The sequence below is a fragment of the Crocodylus siamensis genome, chromosome 6, assembly GCF_052110815.1.
Source record: "Crocodylus siamensis isolate JL-2025a chromosome 6, ASM5211081v1, whole genome shotgun sequence".
NCBI classification, from domain to species: domain Eukaryota; kingdom Metazoa; phylum Chordata; order Crocodylia; family Crocodylidae; genus Crocodylus; species Crocodylus siamensis.
In genome coordinates, this window is record NC_143400.1 from 65,264,372 (window position 1) to 65,289,987 (window position 25,616).

Sequence of the window (25,616 nt, forward strand, 5' to 3'; positions counted from 1 at the left end):
ATGACATATACTAAAATTGGAACAGTAAGGAGAGGTTAGAGAGGTTTCAACAGGATAAATACTTATGCTAATTTTAAATAATTAACTGCTAGCACGAAACAATGATATTAAATTCTAAAAATTGTAATGAGTTGTTATGACTAATGATGTTAGGCAAGTATAAAATATTCAAGACTGAACAGTACTTCTTCCCCTTTGCTTTTCCTGTGCCCCAGAATTCCAGGGTCAGCCCAACCAGTTACAAAATAAAACAACAAACTGCACACAGCAACTATAAAAGATAAATCACCTCTTTGTATACTGCTCATTTTGGTTCCTTCTTCATCACAGAGCAGATTCTGCAGCCTCACATGGCTTGGGAGACATAGAGCAGGGGGAGAATGGAAACAAGGCTGCAAGAGCTCAGGAGAGAGGACAAAGAGACCTGCTCTTAAATGGAGTGTGTGCATGTATCCTCACTCATGCAGGGCCAGCCCTCCCTCCCACCCTTGCAAACTGATGACACCATAATGCATTAGAAAAGGTAGATGCCACCTACACAATGCCATTCTTGCCTTCACAGAGTATTTGACAAATAAACAAAGATCAAATAATAGGCTAGACAAATGTGACTGGTCAATTGGCTGGCTTGGCAATCATACTTAGTCAGTTTTGAATTACGAATAGTAAACATTTGTGAAGGTCTGAGAGAGACTGTAAAGAACTTTCTATCTACTACCAGAGCCCAGATACCATTCAGCCAGTTCACTTTGCTTGTTGCATCAGATTCCAGTCACTAAATTCATAAGTGGTACCTAGAGCATCCATATTTTGTTTTAAACAACTGGTTAAAATATTGAGGAATGTCCTCACTATATTTATTCCTGTAATTTCAGAACTTTCTAAAGTAAGAAAATGGCAGCACTGTTTTGAGTCAGTTGTTACATGCTAATTATAGCTTCCAAAATTATTTTAAAAAATTGGTTACCCTCTGGAATAAAAGCAAGCCAGTCAAAAAAAAAATACCACCGAAGGAAAAATTTGCAGAAACTTTCTTTAAGACAATACATTTCAAAATAAAATAGAGCCTGGGATGTCCATTTCTGAAACTGCTGACTGCACCACCCCTGACTGAGGGCATGGAGCTGTGGGAGCCCCAAGTGAGCTTGAGAGGCTCAGAGGTTGGGAACCTGCCCCTGCAGGGCATTAGAAGTTTCATAGATTTTTAGGGTCGGAAGGGACCTTAGTAGATCATCAAGTCTGACGCCCTGCCCTGGGCAGAAAAGAGAGCTTGGGTCAGATAACCCCAGCTAGGTGCTTGTCTAGTCTCCTCTTAAAGACCCCCAAGGTAGGGGAGAGCACCACCTCCCCTGGAAGCCCATTCCAGATTTTGGCAACCCTCCCCACAAAGAAATTTTGCCTGATGTCTAATCTAAATCTGTTCTCTGTCAGTTTATGGCCATTGCTCCTAGTAACCCCTAGGGGCACCCTGGTAAACAGAGTATCCCCTTATTCCTTGCTGCCCTCCCTGCCTCTGATGAATCTGTAGAGAGTCACAAGATCCCTCTCAGCCTTCTTTTGTGGAGGCTGAAGAGATTCAGGTCCCTCAATCTCTCCTCATAGGATCTTACCTGAAGGCTCTTAACCATATGAGTAGCCCTCCTGTGGACCCTCTCCAGGTTATCCACATCCCTCTTGAAGTGCAGTGCCCAGAACTGGATGCAGTACTCCAGCTGTGGTATCACCACTGCCACATAAAAGGGAAGTATCACCTCCCTGGACCTGCTTGTGATGCACCTACTAATGCATGAAAGAGTGTGGTCGGCTTTACTTATCGTTTTGTTACACTTACGACTCATGTTCATTTTGGAGTCGACTAAGTTCATCAAAACCTACTTCTTCTCATGAAATTATTCCATGAAACATTTCCATTTAAACAAATCCATATACTCTGACAAAACTAATTTTGAAAAGTCACAGAAAATTCCCAACCAAGTAAAATACTAAGTCCCATGCTAATCTGCCAGTGTATCTCATACCAAACTTGAAATAAACATATGCTTTTCCTACGTTAGGCTTAGAAAGCACACAGAAGAAACAGTCTCGCAACCTCAACAGTTCAGTCACAGATTTTTCACTAATGACCAGCAAACGTTGTTCATAGATTCATAGACTGTTAGGGGCTGGAAGGAACCTTGTAGATCATCGGGTCCAGCCCCCCCACTCTAGGCAGGAAGACAACTGGGGTTAGGAGACTCCAGCGAGGTGACTGTCTAGTCTCTTCTTGAAAACCTCCAGGGTAGGTGACTCCACCACCTCTGGAGGGAGTTTATTCCACAGTCTGGGCACCCTGACTGTGAAGGAGTTCTTCCTGGTATTAAGCCTGAAGTGGCCTTCCAGGAGTTTGTATCCAGTGGTCCTGGTCTTCCCCAGGGGTGCGCTAGTGAACAGTCATTCACCAAGCTCCTAATGCACTTCTCTGATATAGTGGTAAGCTGCTATTAAGTCCCCTCAACCTTCTCTTCATTATGCTAAAGATGCCCAGGTCTCTCAGCCTATCCTCGTATGGCTTGCCTTGAAAGTCCCTGATCATATGAATGGCTCTTTTCTGGACCCTCTCAAGTTTTTCCACATCCTTGTTGAAGTGCGGCACCCAGAACTGGACACAGTACTCCAACTGCTGTCTCACCAGTGCCAAGTACAGCAGGAGTATCACTTCCTTAGTTTTACAAGAGAGGCATCAGTTGATGCATGCCAGTGTGTTATCTGCCCTGCTGACCACTGCCTCACACTGACGGCTCATATTCATGCGATGATTAATCATTACCCCTAGGTCCCTTTGGGCCGTGGTGCAAGTCAAGCGGTCACCACCAAGGCTGTATATATGTTGAAGGTTGTTTGCCCTCAGATGGAGCACCTTACGCTTGGAAGTGTTAAACTTCATTTGGTTCCAGTCTGCCCAACTCTCAAGCCTGTCCAGGTCCACCTGTATCTGCAACGTGACCACACTACCCCATAACATGGTGTCGTCCGCAAACTTGGCCAGCATCTCCCCCATCTAAATCACCGATGAAGATGTTGAAAAGCTCCGGTCCAAGCACAGACCCCTGAGGGACACCACTGGCCACTTCACACCAGGACAACACAGATCCATTCATGAGAATTCTCTGGGTCCTACCCTGTAGCCAGTTTCCCACCCACTTAATTATCGAGCAGCTGAGCTCACAATCTTCCAGTTTTCCCACAAGAATATCGTGTGATACTAGATCAAAAGCCTTTTGGAAGTCTAGGTATGTAACGTCTACCTCATCTCCCATATCCAGGTGGTGAGAGACCTGGTTGTAGAAGGAGATGAGGTTGGCAAGAGAAGACCTACCTGTGACAAAGCCATGATGGCTGTCATTCAGAACCTTACCTTCTGCGAGCATATCGCACACAGATTTTTTAAATGAGCTTTTCCAGGATTTTCCCTGGGATTTTCCCTGGGATAGAGGTTATGTTGATTGGCCTATAGTTGTCTGGGTCCTCCCTCTTCCTCTTCTTGAAGATGGGCACAACATTGGCCCTCTTCCAATCATCAGGGATTTCCCCTGTGCAACACAAATTCTGAAAGAGCTTTGCCAGGGGTTCTGCAATGACTCAGTCAGCTCCTTCAACACTCTTGATGAAGTCCATCTGGTCCTGCTGACTTGTAAATGTCTGGCTTTACTAGTTGGTATTGCACCCACTCAGCATCCAGAGTCGGGGGGCTGTCAATTCCGGCACGTCCCCTATGAGCCTTATCTCGCTTGACTTTTCCCTTGATCCAGCGAAATATCAAAGCAAAGTGGGCATTCAGGAGTTCAGTTTTTTCCTGAATGTCAGTTACCAGCTGTCCCGAGGTGTTAAGCAGGGGTCCCGCACTTCCATTTGTTTTCCTTCTATTGCCTAAAGGACTTATTGTCCTTTTCCAATCTGTTTTAAATAATTTTGTCCTCAAGAAACATTCCAGAGAGGGTTAAGCTAGATACCTAAACTGGACATGTTTGGTTGACATTTTAATGGAAACTGTTGATGTCCAAAATATGCCTTCTTAGGTAGTTGTCTAACAAAAGGGTAGTAATGTTACCTTCCCTCCTCCAAAGACAAATGAAAATGTCTGAAAAACTAACAGCATAGCAATTAGTTGAACCTCATGTTCTGTCTGTATATTATTGGTAGGATTAACTAGGATTACATAAGGCTCAGAGATTCTTCTATCCAACCTGTAAGACTTTTCAAAAGAAAAACAGGGCAGCCTCTCTCTCTTATGCTGATTTTTGAGCAATTCCTGTCACTATTATTACACAAGAAGCAAGATTTCTGCAATGAGGTACTATCAGTTGTTTTCTCTGGCCTCAGGAACTGCATTTTGTGCCAGGCAGTAGATCTGATACAAAATGTTACTTTGCCTCACAAAGCTTGCATTTTTGCTTATTCTCTAGACCAGGGGTGTCCAACCTGTACAATGAGTACCACCAGTGGCACAGGCAGCCTCCCTGTGTCTAGAGCACAGCAGACCGCAGAAGAAGAGGCAGCACAGAAGTGGACAGGTCAAGAAGCAAAAAGCAGAGCAGGCGCACAGGACAGGAAGCAGAAAGCAGGGAAGGATATGGGGCAAGGAGTACAGACTAGGGAGCAGAAAACAGAGCAGCAGACTGGGCACAGAAAGGGGATAAGAGTGGCACTCTAGAAGGGTGTTGAGCTAATTTGTGGCATGCCTGTCGAAAAGGTTGGCCCCCGCTGCTCTGGACCGTCAACACGGCCACAGAAAAAAGTACAACTTTCCTATCAATATTATGTGCAGCTCCAGTTTTAAGCTATACAGGCATACCTCGGAGATATTGCAGGTTCGGTTCCAGACCACCGCAATAAAGCGAATATCACAATAAAGCGAGTCACATGAATTTTTTGGTTTCCCAGTGCATATAAAAGTTATGTTTACACTATACTGTAGACTATTAAGTGTGCAAAAGCATTATGTCTAAAAAAACAATGTACATACCTTAATTAAAAAATACTTTATTGCTAAAAAATGCGAAGAGAGCAAATGCTGTTGGAAAAATGGTGCCGATAGACTTGCTTGAGGCGGGTTGCCCCACACCTTCAATTTGTAAAAAACCACAATATCAGCGAAGCACAATAAAGCGAAGCGCAATAAAATGAGGTATGCCTGTATTCTTCATCATGAAAGCTAGAAGTACACCAGTTTAATGTCTGTTTACCAGTCAATTATATATCTCTGTTCAGATTATACACTGAAAATAAACAGTAATCACTAATTCAAAGTACATTTATTTGTAAAGCATCTTTCATCTGGGGACATCTGAGTACTTTCCCTAACCCTAAGCATCACAATGCCACTCTGATGGAGGCACTAAAGTTTCATAATTGCAATATCTTTACAGTAAGCAAAGAAATTATATTACATGACTTACCCAAGGGTATTAAAAAGAAATCCGTTTCAGAACTGGGACCAGAAGTTGACTAACCCACAGTCAACTTGCCCTGGCATACTTCCTGAATCCTACATGTGGAAACTGCTTCCCAGCATCAGTGTAGTCACAAGAGTGACAGTCATGATTGAGGCAATCAGGACTGGTAGTAGAGATGATATCTTTTAATTACTTTTAGATTAATTATTTAAATCACCAGTCCTAACTGCCTTTGCCTCTAGACCAATACCACTACACCCTGACAGTCATGATTTTGAAGCATGATCATCGCTTCTTGAGGGATCTTTTCCCCTTGACCAGAACCTCTCTGCTGGCACACTGAAAGTGGCAGGATCATCCTTTCCTGTTCTTCCTCCAAAGCCAGTGGCGCCAGAGATGTTCCCACTCACGTGTTTGGTTGCCAACACCACCCGGAAAATCTTTCAGCTGGAGACCCAGACAGCCTGACCTAAGCCAACGCGACAAGCCCTGCTCCCTGGAGGGGAGAGGGCGCTGCTGGGTTCAGTATGAGATTCGCTCACCATGACAATGCTCAACGCATCCCACGGGCCGGGCCTCCTGCGCGGCACCACAGTGCCTGGTTCTAGCCCTCAAACAACAGGTCTGAAGCGGCCACCCTGGCGGTTATTTTGCTTGGATGATCACTGGGTGTCAGCGCCCACCAGCCGGAGCCCGCGGAGGCTTGAGGCGAGGGCGGCGCTGGCTGGGGTTGAGCAAGAGCGCGGGGGGAGGCTCGGGGAGTACGGGCCAGTCTCCAGAGCGAGGAGGGGGCCGCGGGCGACGGCAGGGGCAGCCCGCCCGGCCCTGTCCGGTCCGGTCCGCAGCGGCGATCTGCCCCCCGGCCCGGCCCGCCGCCCACCGGCCCCTGCCCCATTCACCTCCTGGTAGCTGGCGCTGCGCACGGCGGCCGCCGCGTCGTAGATGCGGCACTTGAGCCCCGTGCTGCCCACGTCCACGCTCGCCACGTACGCGGCGGCGGCGGCGGCGGCGGGTTCCCCCCTCAGGCCACGCGGCATCTCGGCGCGGGGACACCACGCAAGCACGCAGTCCCACCGCCACTGCCGGGCGCGGAAGGCGCTGCTCAGCTCAGCTCGGCCCGCCCCGCCCGCCGGGCGGAAACGGGTGCCACCGCCCGCTCCGCTTCCGCGTCCCCGGCGGACACTCCGGCTGCGGGAAAGGGCCTCGCGGCTCCTCACAAGCGCTGCCGGGAGCGGTGGGAGTCCCAGCGGAGCAGCCGCAGCCCAGGCCGGCAGGCAGGTCGGGAGCAGTCCCGGAGTGGCCGCCCCACGGCAGGGTGCCCGGCCCGGGCCAGCCGGGGCCAGGGGTGTTTACACGGAGAAGCAGCCTGTGTGTGGGCAATACGGGGGTTAAGAGCCCGAGGAGCCACCCGCGATTACTGTTTAACAGGCCCTCTGTCAGATGTTTTAGGAGCAACTCCCACACAAGCGGCTTTGTCTGCCAGCCCTCGGCACAGAGGAGCAAAGGCCGCTGCGCCGGCCCCCTTGGCACCAGGATCCTGCGGAACCTGCCTGAGCTGCTGCTGAGGCGCGGCCACCCCTCGGGTGCAGCAGGGAGACGGGTTAGCCTGGGGGCAGAGCAGGGTGACACCACACGAGCAAATGGCACAAACAGACCGTGGTTCTGAATGACCCAAGTCAAAAAGTGGGACAAAAGAACAAGGACAACCCTTCATGTCCTTGGCATGAATAACAACCAACTCAAATTAGCCATGGCTGTCCAGGGAAGTGTCATCGTGGGCTAGAAACAGTCATGTGTCTTATCCCAGGTCTGATTGTCCAACATCAAAACACAAGCAGAACACTTGTTTAAGCATGCCTTTTGTCCCCAGCATGACTGGCAGCTAACTCGAATTGACCAGGCCTGGCAAGTGTCAGAAGGGAAGCGTCAGATTTCTGCCAGAACAAAGCCTTTTATTCCAGGATCTGCCCCCCCACGCCCCTTTCACCTCAACAGACTTACCATCCGCACACAGCTCTCCTTGCTGCTGGGCTGTCCTTGCTGACTATGTGCTGTGCTGCGGCTGCATGCATGCACAGGGCATTTATCGGCCACACTGTCAGCCACATTAGGCCGATTTCCAATACAGTCAATTTTCTTTATATTAGTGCTGATCCGATATTAGACTGGTGCACCTCTAGTTATAGCATCTTTCACTGAGATCCTTAATAATAATTTTAAACATAATATTTTATATACACGCTGTAGAAGTCAGCCCATCTAATGATTTAGCAAAAGCAAATTATAAAATTTGTAAGGAAGTAACTTTATTTAGAGGTTAAATTGTGGTTCTAAATATGTGCTAAAGGCAACCTGCAAAAAGGAGAATAGTTAACCTGTCCCTTATTTATAAATATGACCATTCACTGCCCTGAAAAAATATGCTTTTAGATCAAAATAGCTATCTATGTAGAAATATAGAGGAAACAAGGAACTGAAGCTTTTGCTTTGATTAGTTAGTTGAGGTAATCTTCAGGCTGAAGAAATATAGTGTTGTCTCACTTCAGTACACTAAGCTAAAAATGCTCCATGCGTTTTCTCCATTAGGTTATATATACATGTATGCAAAAGGTTCCCTGTTTAACAGGCCATTGAGGCAGTGGAGGCAGAGCTCCACTCTTTCTGCTGCAGCATGAGGAAGTGATGTGATCAGCCACCTTTACCCCCTGGTAGCTCTTGGTACCCAATGGTTTATTTTGGGATGCATATTTCAAGGCAATGTACCTTTTCAAGGGTCAATGGACGTTGTGGTGTCTTCTACTCCTGCACGAGTTCTGGAAGTACTATGCTGGCAAACACTAGCATGGCACAGATTCACAATCACAATTTGCCTGTTGATTTTTTTTTTGTAGAAAAAAAAATCCTGTTTTTGTGGGGGATGGGCCCCACTGTAACACTGCGTTGCCAAGCCAGTGTTGATATAGGGATGTGAACAAGGAATAAAGTGAAAAGCAAGTTACTATCTCCTTCTAAAATAGGATGATCCTGTGGAAATGAAATTCCAAAACTGAGGGAAGAGCAACACTTTATCATTGTTGTTGATATGGAGGCTAGAATTGGGAAAATAATTACTCCTGCTGTTTCTCTTTTTCCATCAGAATCTGACACTTTCTAGGCCTCCCAGATAGAAGTATTATCGAAGTCTTCAGTGAAAAAGAAAGGATACATATTTGTTACTTCATCAGTACAAACATATTTATTCATCTCCTTTGGATTTAAGTTTGTGCTGTTATATTCAGTTAAGGTTTGTATTCTTTACAACATGGTTTACTGAAAAATAAAATTTGTGCATAACGCCAGTATAATCCTTATGCAAAGGTATATACATTTATACCACTTCACTCTAATAACATGGACTGTGTTCCTTTTCTTGAAATCTAGTCCTTCCTTGGTTTTTGTAACAGTCTTTACATTTCTGCCCAAGAGACATCTCCTGTCCAAACTAAAATCTAAGTCTGTCTGGTCACTGTAGCTTTCAGGCCAGAGACCTCTTAATCTTTCCCTCCAAAACTTCTCCCTACCTATATCACTATGGACATCATCACCGGTTACTCAGACCTAGAACCTGGGCATCATTTATAACTTGGACCTTTGTCTAGATCTTGATATCTACACTGTCTAAATCCTGAAGAACCTTTGTTCATGATATCTCATCCATCCAGAATGCTGCTGGGAAGAGAACTTCCCTAGCTGTTTGCTTCCTTTCACTGCTGTTCTCTTCTCTGTTGCCTCAAACATACATTTATTTGTCTTCATTTTCCAGGGTCTACACAGTTTATCCCCATCCTACACAGTATCTTTCATTCATTATCAAGATAATGTGTCCCAAACCTCCAATAGGGACATAGTGGCAGTTATTCACTTCTTGTTCACTTGTTAAACTTTTATGCAAGCACCTTTTTACTTTCACATACCACCCTTCATTCTTGGGAGAAATTCCTTGTAAATAACTGCAAAACTCACTCATTCTTCTACAGATATCTCCATAAAATGTTCCTTTATCATGGTGCCTACCTAAAATTTGACAACAGTTGGAATGCACGTGTACCCACCGATATTGTCTCAGTTTCCTTCTATTCATCATCTGTCTGAATACACCTGTTGAGCCATTCCTTACTTTGATTATAAGGGACCATCTTTTTTGTTTTCTTCTGTGTTTCTCCAGTGCCTTAAGCAAAGGGATTGTGGTCCCCGACTAGGGCTCCTGTGGAGGATGGTGATATAAATAAAGCAGGAGCACTAGTTGTTTCTGGCCTTGCATCCCAAACATACTGTGCTATTTAGCAGAGCCACCTCTTTGTTCATAACAGTCCGAGTCTTTTCAGTTCTGTCATCACCCATCAATTAAAGTTCTCTACCTTGCTGCTACATATGCTGCGCAGATTACAGTAAAGTGTACTGCATAAAGCAGATACAGTAAATACTATTTAACAGCCTCCAGCCTTGTCATGAGGCACTTCCAGTTTCCCTTCAGTTTTCTAAAGATGCATAACACTGTATTGAGCAGCAGCTACTCAAGGTATTGTTAAACAGGTCCTTTCCTCCAATTCCAATGTTTGCTAAAAGGCTTCATAAACTAGGGGACAGCGGAGGTTAAGCTAGCTCTCCCAGAATAAGTGCAGGAATCACAATACAATTTATACTGGTCCTGGTACTAGGAACAAAAAATATATTTATCTTTTCGGGAAACAGATTTGATCCTAAAGCTCCTGAGAGTATTGGCTTTCCTAGACCATAGTACATTCATATTAAGCTTCCCTCAGTAAACCACACCTTGCAACACCATATAGAGATACCCTTTTCTGTTGATGAAATCTTAGCAAAGACCTCAGCTTTATTAAGTTTCACCCCAACAGTTTATCTAACTAGTTAACTACAATCAAAGACAGCAAGCATCCAGAAAGCTACATAGCCCTGTAATTCTCAGTGATGTCCTGCAGGATGACAGTAGTAGCCCTTGTGGTTGATGAATGTCCAAGCACCACGCAGTGGGCAGACAATTGGGATGTGGGAACTGTCCACAGCCCCAATGCAGTTGGGGAAGCCCACCCACCACCTGGGGGCTGATGAGGTAGAAGAAATAGTTTGTCCAGACATCTTAGATGACCACGCAAACCTCTGGACAGCCTCTCCAGCCATGGAACTGCCAACACCAAACTGGTTGGCAGTTTAGCAGAGATTGACAAGAGTGGCTAGCTTCAAGACAGCAATGGCCACCTGCTTCTTTGGACTGAGGGTTCGCTACACAACCATGTTCTGGCATGTAATGTGGGGGCCACCCAGGTGATGATGTCCATGAAGATGTCCTGGGGCTAGTGGAAAGTCTGGAACCAGAGTTTGTCATCCCACATGCCAAAGGCAATCTGCTGTCATCAGGTGGTGCTGTTGGGGTGTACCTAGACCCTGTGCTCAAGTGTTGAGGTGGCCTTAGAGTACCCCAACATTCACAGCATCCAGGATGTCCTCATCTTTGTCCAAGAGGAATTCGGATGAACAGTTCTGGATACTTGGTGGGCAGGGGTGCAGAGGTAGGGCAGATGGCTCAGTGCATGTTGGCATATTCCAAAGCCTCCTGCTGCCATGTCAGGTTCAGCAGGCCATGCATGAGGTACAGTATCCCATGGTGAGAGCCAGCGAGCGCAATCATCAGGACCTGCTGCAGCTCCTGGGTCTCCCTGTTTGTGTGTGGGAAGCAGGAAACAATGGCATGGTTCAGGATGGCTGGGACATACAGAGAGGACAGCAGGGTCTTCCAGGAAGGACTGCTGGAAGTAGCACAGTACTCGCAAAGGTGTGGGTCTCAGCATTTGCCTGCTTTTCTATCAGCAGCTGAGGCTAGTACTAGATCTGGACCAGGGTCTCAAATGGTCAGTGATCTCAAACTCTGGAAGAAGCTCCTAGCAATCACCCCTTGATTGTGAAAACTATCCCTTGATTGTGAGAAATCCTGCCTTTCTGGTTAATGACCACTGTCCTCTATCAGCCACACCTGAGCATGCCCTGACTGCCTTGGTAGGGGCTGATGGGAACCTGGGGACCAGTGATCAGAGTGTGGGGGTGTCCTAGCCAGTTATGTCAAGCACCAGCAGGTGGGCTGGGGGATGGGCTCTGACCCCCCACTAGATGTCAGCTGGGCCAAGTTTGTGCTGGCCTGGGACTCTCAGCCCAACCCCAGCTGAAAGGCCACCTCTGGTAATTTTCAGCACCTGGCAGCCAGCATGCTGTCAGGAATCAGCACTGGGGTGGGATCTGAGCCCTACTGCCATAAGGCCCATGCCTTGCACCCCACAGGATGCCAACAGGGATGGCTGAGCCAGCCCCTTTCACCGAAGAAGCGATGACAGGTGGGCTGCAGAATGGGTTCTGAGCCCCCAGCCTGGATCAGGTGCCCCTCCCCAGACCCCAGCCTGGACAGCTGGGGGTGCAGCTGGGCAGCAATCAGGTTGGGGAGGGTGGGGGCTTGGCCAGCTTCCCCCCAAGCAGGAAAATTTCCTTGGTGCACCATGGCACCAGTGGGGAGGGGGCATACTCCCTGAGCCCTGCCTCCCCACAGCACCGGAATGTCCACCAGCTCAGAAAGTCAGCTGTTTCCTGGTGGGCAGGGGAACACATGCTCTCTTCCTCCCTCCATGGCTGCACAGGGAGGAGACTCTCTGTCCTCCTCCCTGCAGCAGACTAGGGGTATGGCAAATATCTCTCATGGAACAGTACAGAAATTCCTTCAGTCAGGCTTAAGCAGAACACATTAATCTCAATCCGTTACATTAATCTCAACCCTTGATTAGACAAGGGTTACTCTTTCATGCAAGTGGTCATTTTTTAAGCATTGTGCAGCCATGCGCTTGTGTTAAGTCGCAGCTGTAGAGCATTTTCAGGGGCCAGATTGAGCGAAAAAATGTCACTTCTGTCAGTATCCATAGTGACAGAACTTAAGAACATATATACAGTATAGCTGGCCCTGTCACTCCAAATGCATACCATCAGCATGAGGATGCCATAAACATAGAAAAATGAGTGACAGTTGCCATTCAGAAGCTGATAAGCCTCAACAGCCTCTAGTGTGTCATCAGCCACTTCAGTGTAGGCAAATGCAGAAAGGTGCTGGCACAACAATTCATCAGATTCTCCAACCCATAAGAGGTCAAAGCTGGATTTGCCCATATGGAGTTTTGAACTGCAAAGGCAGATGAGGTCATTTGCCATCCTGTGGCCAGTACATCATGGTTTAGACTAGAGTATCTATGAAATGCAAAGGGTATTTCTTTACTGTACACCATACACAACTGAAGTTGATTCATTAACATGATTACTTGGTGGTTGAATAAGGTCCAGGATGCCAGGGTCTTTAGGAACTCTAGCCTGCTCTTCATGATGACACAGGGAGAATTAGCATACAGCTAGAAGGGGTGACTATTCCTAACTGAACTACTTTTTCTATCTGCCCATTCCTTGATTTATGAAGCCCTGTGTGGGACACCTGGACACCAGCATGGAGTTAATTATAGGGTGACCATATTATTTTTAAGAAAATCTGGGACACTGCTCCCCGCTCCCCCACATCAGCAGTGCTGCTGCAAGCAGAGGCAGGTGGCAGGGCCACAGAGTGTAGCCTGGCAGGGAATAGAATAACATGGTATGTGCCCACCCTGGCTCCTCCTGAGCTGCAGCTAGAGGCAGGGGGTGGGCTGGGCTAGACACTGCTCCAGTCTGCTCACCTTGCTTCTTCACAGCAGCAGCGATGCCTGCCCACCCACCTGCCTGGCACACTATGCCATACTACCTCCCTGCCAGACTGTACCCTGTGTCCCTGCTCAGCTGCCTTTCTTCTGGGACTTTTCACCAATTGGCATGGGCAGGTCTATGAAATCCAGGATTGTCCCAGCCAAGCCAGGACATATGGTCACTCTACTACCAAGTTGCTGAATGACTGTGGAATGTACCTTTTGCATCTAAAGACTGTGAGTGTGGGTGCTGAGGTTCTGCCTGGAAGCAAGCAAGCAGTACCTACCTCTGGCCTTACAAATGTTATGCAGCATGCAAGCCAGGGGTGAGACTTCCCTGGAAACTTGGGTGGTAGAGACCTAGACACTAGTCAGTCACTACCAGACCCCATACTGTGCCTCAAGTGCCTCTCAGGTCATTCTTGCAAGGAAGATCCTGCTGAACCATCATAGAATTGAAGGACCAGAAGGGACCTGCAAGACCATCAAGTCCAGTCCCCTTCCATGGGCAGGAAGTTATTGGGCTCAGACAAGCTCAACAAGGTAACTGTCCAGCCTCCTCTTGAACACCTCCCAAGGATGGCAACTGCACCACCTCTGCTGGGAGTGTGTTCCAGATTCTGGTAACCCTTACAGAGAATTTTCTTTTCTTATGTCCAGCCTGAATTTACCATCTGTTAGCTTGTGCTCATTGGTTTGCATCCTCCCTTGAGGTGCCTTCCTGAAACATACATGGCATTACTTAGCCACAGGTTGAAGGTGTGCCCTGACCATTGACCAGCAGCACCTCTTGGCTCCAGCTCTAACCTGCACCACACCTAACTCCAGCCTGGGAGTCCCTACCAGCCACAGGCCTAAAACTTGGCATGGAGGGGATCCTACCTCACTGAGTCTTGAACCTAACATGGCAGACCCTACTGTGCCCAGCCCTAATCCTAGCCCAGGGTCACCTAACAGCTGTAGCTCTAACCCAGCATGGCAGGGCTTTATGGCCCTAGCCCAAATCCTAGTCAGATAATACCTAGAAGCCACAGTCCACAACTTAGGTCAAGGGGCTCCCTCTATGCCCCCAACTCTGGATTAGAGGATCTTTTTTCATCTATCAGCCACCAATATCTACCTGCTTTTAGTAGCCTGGAGGCCCTGTCACTGTGCTCTCCTACAACAGACTGACTGCCTCTGCCCCTTTCCTGTTCATTGCCTAGCAGACAGCCAGGGCTCAAAAAGCTTTAAACACACTAATAACCAGTTCAAGGTATTTTATGTGTTAGATGGCTAACAGCTGAAAACTCATGGCTTCATTATCCTGACTGGTGGAGGGGCACCACTAAGAAACAGTTCCTTGCAAACTGAATTTGGGATCAGAGAAACTGGGTTTTACCAAACTTAAAACTTTAGACTTGGTGCATGCTGATTTCCATACATTAAGCATATTGAGCAAAATAAAGCAGTGAAGATAAATAGTGTTTCTAGTTTCCATATTTAATCAGGCAGACAGACAGTATTTATAAAATTAATCTATTGAATTAAAGTTCTGTATAGCATCTTATCAATGATTTTCTCTTTGTTGTATGTTATATTTTAAAGTATCTCTGCACAACCATTTGTGCAACTACATGCTAAAAATCTGCAAATGCACAACTTAACACTAAACATCACAAAAAATACATTTTGTATCCATTCATATGCAAATTGAAAACATTTCACTTGGCAGGTAAACAATGAAAAGTTATTTTAAAAAAAGCAAGCTACAAAAATGCACACATAAAAGTCTTCCCTTTTGGATTTTTAATAAAATACTGCTCTGTATAAGATCTAATGAAAAATTCCAGTACTTACAAAATACTTTATATCTATGAGAAAAAATGAATGCTTAAAGTTATATTTTTTATGAATTAAACAATTGTACAGTTGAAATATAAAACAAAATAGTTGAAACAAGGGCATGGCATAGTTGCTGTACACATTACAAGTGGGAGGACATGTGAAATCTAAAAGTAGTCAGCTGGGCACTTAGTAATTCACAGAACATAAAATCAAGACAAAATAAACAATAAGGGCACATGTGAAACATTGTAGTACACAGCAGATGTAGAACCACATATTAGACAAATAAGGTATGGCAGTTTCAGGGACTGTAGAAAAAAGATCCAGCTCTTGGCCTGAAAACAGAAACCATTTCATGGGGGAAAAATGGCTATATATACTAGCATTGGAATAGTGTCCTTCATAAACTTTCTTTAGCTATTTGTATAATTGGTGATATTACAAGCCAACCAATCAGCAACTACCTCTGCAACCCTAGTGAATGACACATGAAACAAGGTTTTAAGGGAGATTAGGACCTCTTTTTAGATCAGAACATAGTCTAATTTTCATCATTGTGGCGACATTAATAGATCCTCTCTTCCCCTGGCACTCAAATCATAGTACAAGAAACTGGAAGTCTATTGTCTGGTAAACAAGTTAGGAGAAATATTTATACCAGTGTCAATATGATGTCATAGTCCTGGCTCCTTGATAGAAATAACAATACACTGTGAAGGTCAAATTTTCCTTGGTAGAACATTTCTCAAGACACTCAAACCTAAAAAATGTTGATAGGGTTTTATGATTGCGTACAGGCAGTTATAAAAAGTTTAGAGTACCAGAGGCCAAGACAACATATATGCAGCCAGAAAATGCAAAATAAAATTTCTCAGACCATGCTATTTCTAGGACAGAATAGGAAGGATAGAAACAGCTAACAAAAACCTTTCACTGGTAGGAGAGAAGAAATAAGACAAAAACTGATTAGGGTAATGAATAAAAAACCTATGAAGTGAAATATCAGTCAAAGGAAACTGGATGCTACTACAGGAAAATAAAGAATTTAAACCTTGGAAAAATAGCAAGGTAAGATATTAAAGAAATTATGCCAGTTTTAATGGTCATGTGAAATCTGCTTGGAGAACATGGATTGAAGATTAAGGTCTGACATACCCTTTAAATCTGCTGGGGTTTATAGGAAAACTATTTTTACTAGGGCAGGCTAGAATAAGGTAAAATTGAGCTGAATATCCAAATATCTGCAGATCAAAATTTGGGACTTTAGAACAAATTTTACCTTAGATCTGCAGAATTCCTATTGCTGTTAATGAGCACTGTATACATGGATCAAAAGTAGCACAGGGTCCTCTGAGTATTCTCTTGCTTTTAAATGGATTAGCTGCATGAAGTATGAAGATGAAGTGATAATTCCTTTCAAAAGGCAAGTCAAGATTTTTGTGTGTGGAAATTAAGGGATAAGTTTGGAACACTAAAATAACAATGACAATTCAGCATGTCCTCTGCCACCACCATATATTCTATCAAGTAATTAAAATAAATATAAAAAGTCAGCTAACAGACAAAACAATGTACAAAAATTCATGCCAAATTACTATAGTTTCTATAGGGAAAATTGTAGGCGAGAGAAATGAACTCGAAGGATGTGCATAATTTTGCTTAATATACTATACATACAAAACACCTTTGTGCTCATTGTATAATTTAGAAAATTTCAGGATTTCAGTGGCTTTTGGAGATGTCCATTAAGAGCTTGTTAACTAGTAGAGAAGAAGAATATTATAAAAAATTATAGCTAGCAACATATATTAATATACTTTAAAGTGAGGACTTCCATTTGCAAATAGATTTGCAGTCAATGTATTCTCAAGCCAATTTTATGGCATAAATTTACTTTGGTTTTGTCAACCCCTTAATTTTGCCATGTAATAAAACTCACCCTGTAACAAAATTTATAGGCATTAATAATATTTAAATTCAGAGAGAGTTTTAGAATGGCTACCCTTTGGCATAAAACCCAGAAATTACTGAATTTACAGCAAATCCGGCCGTGCCACTGTAGCTCAGTTCTAATCATACTGCTTCAGATCATAATGATCCAGAAAGCCAGTATGGAAGTGACATATAAATAAAATCCTTTTCTTCTTATCATTAAAAAGGAGCTAAAATACAAAAGATCATATTAAGCCAATGTTTAACACCTGACTTACTACTGCCCTTAAATCCTACTCCAAAAACAAGGCAATTCTGAATTAGGGTGGCCACTGTATTATTGCTGTGCACATGGTATAATGTGTAAGCCACTATTCAGAGACTTAGGCACAATAGATGGTGTGGTGACCTTAATTCAAAACTTCCGAGCTTTTGTCAGTTTAATTCAAGGTCTTAAATGAAAAGCCTAACAACTGACATTTCTCTCACTCTTTATTATATTTAAAATGCTTTCTTTTTAAATAGTGTGTTCCAACTTTTTATAAGATAATTCTATGGGAAGAATTAAAAATAAAATCAATCTAGCTACCATATTTTATTCTGAGGATTTTGGTACGCCAAAATTGACTGCCAGCTTTCTTGCTTTTCGTTTGCTGGAAGCGTTTGGTTTGCTATGAGGAACACTTGACATAGCTACATTGTCTTGAGCAGCTTTTAAAGTTGTTGAATTATCATGTTGAATATGATCAGAAGACACTGGTTGTTCATTCTTTAGTGGTGCAGCTTGAGGAGAAACCTGGAACTCCTTGAATTCGAAATTTTTCTTGCTAGCAGCCCTTTTTTTAGTTACCTTTAAATCAAATAAGTATTATTGAAGAGATGGTATTTATAAAATCTGCAAAATATACCATGATAAAATCATGCAAAAAGAATGAGCTAGAACAGGGATGCTCAACCCCCAATCCATGGGCTAGACTGGGCCTGTGGAGTCATGTAATCCTACTCAGGGGGATCTTCCAGGGCTGCATATTTGGTAATGGGGAAGCAGTAGCAGCGTTAATTGCTGCTCCCCTGTTGCCAAATTTCTGGGCTCCTGCAGAGACCTGCAGCCCAAATAGTGTGGCCCTATGCTTTAGATTAGGTGCACAGGGAAGTGCAGGGCCAATCTGGGTGTGCAGGGAAGCACAGGGCAGGGGCAAAGGGCAGGAAGGAGGTGGTGTGGGCCCAATTCTGGAATGCAAGGCTGGGTGAAGGCAGTACACAGGGCCCAATCCTGGAGTGCGGGGACCAATCCAGTTCATGCACTGGCCCCCATGCCACTCATCCAGTTTGAGAGGCCAAAAGAGCACTGCTGGGCAGATACCGTCTTAAAATTAATTTTGGACAGAAATGCTATATGTGTAAACTATTTCTACTAAATTTTACTATTTTTTGATGAGACAGTGCCCATCAAACTTACCTGCAGAGGTATAAACTGGTTGTGAGTACCAACTGGTACAGTTCCTGTAAAAGGCATATTCCCTTGATAGGAACCAGGATAGTAAGGTTTGCCATGAATTGGCACTGGAGCTCCCCATGGCATTGGATTAAACATGTGAGATGATGAGGGCATTATATTTGCTGTAAAAATAAATGGTTTATATTATTTCCTCCAAGCAGGGTGGGCAGATCTATAAGTACAGAGTAAACTACACCTTGTTTTTCCCCCCGCTTTGCTTCTTTCCTTAAGGACCCATATTACAACATTTCTCCCTCTAGCTAAGTTCACATCTACAAAAATCCTGTTTTACCATTATATGAATACTACATCTGCAGAATTCTCTATGCAGGGATGTTGCTACACTGTCAAAGATACATTTTATGTTGGGATGGTAGAATTAGCACCACTAGGAGCAGAACAAGTTAAATTGAAAGAAGCACAGTTTTACTGACATAAAAACTGCATATACACTGCAGTTTCTGGGAGTAGAACTGTGTTACTTAACAGGACAGTATGATGACAGTCAAGCTTACAAAGCTTTGAAGTGTATTAATTAAAATACTTACCAGTGGGTTGTGTGAAGACTGGAGGAATGGATCCAGGTGATAGCGAAGCTCCAACAGGTTGGTAACTTGAAAACATTGGTGGTGCTGGTGGCAAAGGAAAGTTCACTCCAATAGAACTCTGTTTAAAAAACAAATAAATATATGATTAAATAACAGGCTCAATGCAACAGGAGGTGGCAAAGATACCAAAATTCTATAGAGACTGCCATCCTCACCAAGCGTTGTAAAGCAAAAAGGGCAGCTTTCTCCTTGGCTTCACTTTCAGATTGACACTGAGGTCCATGTATTAATAAGCCATTGGATAATTTTACCTGACAAACCGTCATGGTCTAGGAAAATAAGATAAAGAGGTGTTTTCAGGAGAGAGTGTTTATATAATAGCACATTCAAGCAATTGGCATTCAGTCAATTTATTATTGTTAAACTGATTTAAATAGTTTCAGAGGTGAAGGAAAAGATTAAGTGAAGCAGTTGCCATGCTGAAAGAGAATAAAAAGGCTAGGACTCTTCAATTTGGAAAGGAGAAAGCTGAGGGAGGAATACTAGAATTAGGGGGCACCTGCTGAAATTAGTAGATGACAGGTTGAAAACTAACAAGAGAAAGTACTTTTTTTAAATCCAATGCACAGTTAACTTGTAGAATTCATTGCTACATGAGGTGGTGGAGGCAGATAGCATAGCCAGGTTCAAATAGGGACTGGATAAATTCATGGATGATCGAGCCAATAATGGCTACTAAACAGAGTGGTTGGAAATGATTCCTCTCACATCTCAACACCTATAATGGTGTACACTGGGGTGGGGTTCTGATTAGGGGACAGATCATTCAAAAGAGACATCCAATTCAGTGCTCTTCCTATATAGCATCCCCTTCTGCCAATGTTGGAGACAGGATAATGGACTAGATGGATCAGTGATCTGATCCAATAGGGTACTTTTTCCATTCTTATTAAGACAGGCACAACCATTACCATAGGCCAGACACACAATAATTGATTCAGATGGAAAACAGTTTTAAAATATGACAAAATCCTTACAAAACCAAGAAATACAGATACTGTAATTGGAGAAAAACTGGGCAGGCTTCTTCCGGGATCAGCTAAAGTTGAGATGTGTATAAGTTCTGAGGAGTTGGTTCCTGTGCCTGTGGTGACTTTTCTCATATGATATTTACAAATAATTAACCAACCATCTAATTCAACAATTCAAAACAGATTTTTGGCTACAAGGATGGCAAGGTGAGCAAGACAATCACCCATTTAGAAAAGACTATTTTTAATAAAGAGAGAGGTGAACAATTGTCTTTTTTTCTTTTTTGCAACAAACAATTGAGCAGAAGACTGCTATTTTATGCGTCTTGATGCCATCTCCATTCTTATCACTAAGTGCAGCTTTAAGGCATCTTTTACAGGCCCCCCAGTTCAAGGGCTAGCAAACAAAAGAGTACATTTAGATTCATAGTTAAATGAACTAGGATTTCAGTGACCACTGACAACCTTTGGAACGTACGATGTGGTTTAGATAAGGGAAAAATCTTTATAGGAACCACTTAGGGAATAAGTCTTACCTGTGGTGTCCTGAGGAAAGAGAAATCTGGCTGAGACATTCCAACAAGAGAACAAATACGAGAAAGTTCCGATACAGGGGCAGACTGTGGACCGAGGAAAGGGTGACCTCCAGCATCCAATACTTGAGGATTCTGAGGGCCTCCGATGTTATAAGGCTTGTTCATGTAAGCAGCTGATAAAAGCAAAAACCCAAACAAAAAAACCAAAACAACATACAACATTGTTAAATATATTCTAAAACAAAGAGGTAATAGTTTGAGAATATCAACAAAGTAGTACATTTGAATACTTCCCAAAAAATTAATGTCTGACTTGAATTCATAGATTGTAAGGCCAGAAGGAACCTTGGAAGATCATTGGGTCCAGCCCCCTGCACCAAGTAGGAAAGATAACTGAGGGTCAGGTGACCCCAGAAGATGACTAATTAGTCTCCTCTTGAAGATTTCCAGGGTAGGTGATTGCACCACCTCTGGAGGGAGCTTATACCAGTCTGGACACCCTGACTGTGAAGGAGTTTTTCCTAATGTTGAGCCTGAATTGGTCTTCCAGGAGTTTGTGGCCATTACTCCTAGTTTTCCCCTTGGGTGCCCTGGTGAACAGGTGCTCACTGAGCTCTTGATGTACTCCCCTAGTGTAGTGGTAATGTTAAATGTTGGCATTTAAGAGCTTGCTTAGGCAGCTTAGGGGTTTTCAGGACAGAATAATTAAAGGAGAATATAAAAAATAAATACAATTATATTGTTTGGATTCTGAAAACAGGTATCACAGCAATCATTTTAGTAAGTAGTGACTAAGCTTAGCACAATGTTCAGAATCAGTGATTCTCAACTGGATGTGGTGATATCTTTTGAAGGGTGAAATGGGATGTGAAGAGGTAAGGTCAGGCTCATCCTACCTGACTATTCCTCCTTCCTCCCCACCCACTGCTCAGTCCCTGTGTGAGGAGGTAAGTGAAAGGTTCTCTCCTGCCCAGCTGTTCCTCCTTCCCTCCACCTTTGTACAAAGAGGTAAGCACTCTCATTAATACATTGATTCTGAAACAGGGTGACATTCAATTTTTGGAAGTTAGAGATGGGTGCCTTGAGTCTAAAAAGGTTGAGAACCACTGCTCTAAATAATCCTCCTGAGGATTACCTACTCCATGTACCTACCAATTTTTTTTGCTTGCCTATGCTGTGAGGCAGGTCCATGGGAATCTTGTCTATAAGAGGAAGCGGGAACCTCATTAATCAGCAGCTTCACTTCATTCTTGTTTTCTGCGTCAGAGCCATCAATTTTCAAGATTTCTTTAAGCATCTGTGTTCCTTTCTTTAAAAAAAAAGAATATTGTGATAAAGTGAAGTTTAGATAGTACTGCTACCAGAGCAAAGAAAATCCTACATAACAGTAACAAAAAATTGCAAGTTTTGATTTTTAAGAATAGTTATAGTTTACAGAAAGCTGGAGTTTAGCCTAAGTGACCACAATGTTAGCTTGTCTTTAGAAAAAAGTCAGGTACATCAACTTATTAGAATCTTGTCTTCATAGAATCATAGAAGTAGGGTTGGAAGGGACCTCGTAGATCTTCAAGTCCGACCCCCTGCCTGGGCGGGAGAAAAGACTGGACTCAAGTGAGTCCAGCCAGGTAGTCATCAAGCAGGTAGTCTTGTAGAATAAGTGACATTTAACATCAAAACTCTAAAGCCAAATGGCACAAGCATCATACTAAGCATTTTCTGTGGCTCATCAGAATTTCCCTAAGTGGAATTAGCCACTTACTACCAGAAAAATATGAAACTCCATTTTATACTTCAAGCTTTTTTCTTCTATCTGTTATAATCCACAGCTTCATAGCTATGCTGCTGTGCAACATCTTGTGACTTCAGAGCACATGTGTTCATGGCATCCATTTTCCTTTACTCTAATTATTTCACTGTTGCTTATTAGAATCAATAATATTCTGTCCAATGTGATTTTAATAGACAGCTGATATGGATACCGTAATACTGAAGTTTATAAACAGGAGTATTAGCTGCTGAGTCTGAAGTGTTAAAGTATGACCTAAGGGAGGGTGTCAAAGATTTGACCCATGGAGCCCCATCATTCAGCCCCCCGTGCTACCCTGGGTCTCAGAGTTGACCCACATGCTGGATGCAGTGAGCACTAGAGTGGCTCCAGGGGTGGGGTTTGGGGGACACACTGTATGTGGTGCTCACTCCGGCTGGTTCAGGACCCATACTGTAGGTGGGACCTGCCTCAACTGGTCCAGAACAGGTCCCATATATAGGGACCTGTGGATCCCAGACAGACTGGAAAGGCCACCAAGTACACTGGATCAGGCATACAGGGATGGTTCCATGGGTCAATTCCAGCTCATAGGGCCAGTCCTGCACCATTCTTTGGGTCTGTGGACTGTCCCCATGCCACTCATCTGGCCTGTGGGGCCAGATGAGTTTGACACCGGTGATCTAAGGGCTTATACAATATACAAACCATAACAAAAGACTGTGGAGATAAATGTTCTTCATTTGTGGCTCTTTCTTCCTTGGAATAAGATGACTGCTCTTCACTTTCTTTGGAGATTTTCAAAGATGCTAGAAGACTTTCAAGTTCAGTGTCCTTCTAAAGAACAAATAGAGACAACAATATATATTTTTTGTATTTAAAAATGTAACAGATGTATTGATTGTAAGAATTAGTTTAATGAATTCAAGCTTACTTCAGGCTATTTAGCTTTTTTCATGGCTGGTCCTACAGTTGCTAAATTTGTGAAAATCTCCCCTTCAAGTCACAGGGAACTATAGAACATAATGCTTGAGACTATCTAGTTTTCCAGCTTAGTATTTATAAGGTCAAAAGCATGTTAATCAGTTATCTCTTACCTTCACAGCTATACAGGGCCCATCAAGAGTAGCCTTTTGAAGACCAGGCACATTTGGACTTTCATTTCTCTTCAAAAGCTTAACATTATATTTATTTCCTCCTGCAAAACTCTGAAACAAATTACAAAACTGATTACTGACAGAACAGTTAAATGCAGTTGTGATTGAAACACAACTTCAAATAGCTTTTCATAAACTAGCACTCATTTGTGAAAGGAACGGCACCCTACTGGAAGTTTATAATACTATCAATGTTTTCCAAATGCAGATATCAGCTTTAAACATTTGATGTCAGAAAAACTACAGAAGTAAGAACAACAAAAGAAATTAAAACAGTTTTCAGGATATTTGCTAACTCTTAGAATGCTAAACTAATTTCCTGGCTGCAGAGGTTCCAGGAATGAGGGCACAGTAGCACAGTACTGATAAATAAAGCTGTTAAAGAATAAAAATTGACAGACCTAGGCATAAGATCCTTCAGATAAACAACAACAGAATTCATTGACCTGCTCACTGGGTAACATTTTTAAATACATTGATCCAAGAGTAATAAAAAAGGTAATGCGATAAATATCAGAGTAGATGTACTCAATATAGGAAGGAAAATTACCTGTTTAGTTGGTATTTTTTGTGAAGGACCTTCATTTCTTAAACCTTTAGAATCTTCTTTGACTATAAATACATTTGTTCAAAGCATTAGCATAGCAGAAAATGCTTCATTCCTGCCTTTAATAAATCTACAGTCATCAAAAATACTCTATTTATCTAGTTACACTGGAATAGAACTACCTTCGAATACTTAATAGCAGCATACTTTTTTTCCAATGTAAAGAAAAAAACATCAAATGCATGTGACTTGTGTGGGGAATATGATTTTTACTTTTGCTGCAAATGACTGCATGCAAAACATCTATTAAAAGTGTGATAAATTTAAAAGAAAGCAGGTAAATTGCTTGATTAAAAAACTTGCAGGGTTAGTTGTGGATTAATTTAACATGCTTAAAACAAACAAGATCTGGTCCCATGGAGTTCAACTGGACCAGGATTTGACAGAAATAATCATAATCAGAGGGTTGTAAACCTTGAATGAAGTATAGCCCTCTGCTTGTAAAATACTCATGATAAAGAAAATCGAGTAGATACTTTAGCAATCAAAAAGAAAAATCAAACTTTTCAAACCTAAGTTTCTAATTACAGTACTTACACTTTTTAAATGGCTCCTGTTTTTTCTGCTGGCCTTTAAGACTGTTCTCACTGAAGCCTGGTTTATAAAATTGGTTACCAGCTCCTGGCTTTGCTTCTTGAGGTAGAATTGTGCTCTAGGAATTGAAACAATAACACACTGAATCTCAACCACAAGGGAGGTATGGGATCATTTATGATAGTAACATCAAATCAGTACTTCTCTCCAGGATTCTGAATGAGGCCATATCTTACTATGCAACGCTAATATTTAATATTGACCTGAAATCTTTAAATGAGTGCTGTATTTAGTAAACACTGATTATCTTCTGGACTTTCTACTCAACTGTCCATTTATAATAATACACATGCAGAATACTTCTACTTTGAATGGACTTACATGAAAATGTTGTTCACTATACCAACCTTTGCATGTATGTTTTGTTGAACAGGTTGAGATTTCCCAGAGCCTTGCAATGATTGCCAGATGCTGCAAAATTCATCATCTTGTTTACTACGAGCCTGACAAAAGAAAAAAAAACCCTATAAATTTAATTCAACTAAATCAGAAATTTATCAGCAACAAGGAAACTGAATCAGAACACTCACTTTGGTTTTTTGATTGCCACCCAAAACTGATCCCTTCTGTGGTGAACTGCAGTTGCCCTGATTTTCATACCTGAGATTATAATGCTGTCTTCCATTCAGTTGCTAAATCATTCATCAAAAATAAAAACCAAAACCAAAAAAACAAACAGATCAGAGATATCTAACTGCTTTAAATTCTCTTTTGTAATGCATGTTTCTTCCACAATATAGGTATGTATGGAGACAGACTCATCCATCAAGCTCTTATTTTCTTGAAAGAAACCACTTAGGTAAAATGAAAAAAAATAAATAAGGTCTATGACGACTTAGACTTATCCATGCCTTCCTGTGTCATTCGGTGTACTACATTTGAAAAACAAATTGATTTCACATAGAATTCCAAGACAGCATAGGAAACTT

General features: G+C 42.9%; 2 protein-coding genes across 7 annotated transcripts in view; both read right to left on the reverse strand.

Annotated features, from left to right (window-relative positions):
- Positions 1 to 6,818, reverse strand: part of GK5 (glycerol kinase 5) — a 64,340-nt gene extending 57,522 nt beyond the window's left edge. Inside the window, exon 1 of one of the 3 annotated variants that reach the window (XM_090052090.1) lies at positions 6,332 to 6,818. In XM_090052090.1, coding sequence (XP_089908216.1) covers positions 6,332 to 6,469 — 138 coding nt within the window. In that variant the 5' untranslated portion in view covers positions 6,470 to 6,818. Of the gene's footprint in view, positions 1 to 5,974; positions 6,250 to 6,331 lie in introns of those variants that run through there. The other 2 variants (XM_090052089.1, XM_090052091.1) reach the window with 2 other exon arrangements.
- A 7,840-nt stretch (positions 6,819 to 14,658) lies between these two features.
- Positions 14,659 to 25,616, reverse strand: part of XRN1 (5'-3' exoribonuclease 1) — a 59,527-nt gene continuing 48,569 nt past the window's right edge. For 2 of the 4 annotated variants that reach the window (XM_090051891.1, XM_090051890.1), the window contains exons 32-42: positions 25,035 to 25,130; positions 24,631 to 24,745; positions 24,037 to 24,098; positions 23,427 to 23,537; positions 23,038 to 23,166; positions 21,717 to 21,873; positions 20,565 to 20,737; positions 19,213 to 19,326; positions 18,998 to 19,115; positions 18,411 to 18,571; positions 14,659 to 17,801 (exon numbers count right to left, since the gene is read on the reverse strand). In XM_090051891.1, coding sequence (XP_089908017.1) covers positions 17,547 to 17,801; positions 18,411 to 18,571; positions 18,998 to 19,115; positions 19,213 to 19,326; positions 20,565 to 20,737; positions 21,717 to 21,873; positions 23,038 to 23,166; positions 23,427 to 23,537; positions 24,037 to 24,098; positions 24,631 to 24,745; positions 25,035 to 25,130 — 1,491 coding nt within the window. In that variant the 3' untranslated portion in view covers positions 14,659 to 17,546. Of the gene's footprint in view, positions 17,802 to 18,410; positions 18,572 to 18,997; positions 19,116 to 19,212; positions 19,327 to 20,564; positions 20,738 to 21,716; positions 21,874 to 23,037; positions 23,167 to 23,426; positions 23,538 to 24,036; positions 24,099 to 24,630; positions 24,746 to 25,034; positions 25,131 to 25,217; positions 25,320 to 25,616 lie in introns of all 4 variants that reach the window. The other 2 variants (XM_090051893.1, XM_090051892.1) reach the window with 2 other exon arrangements.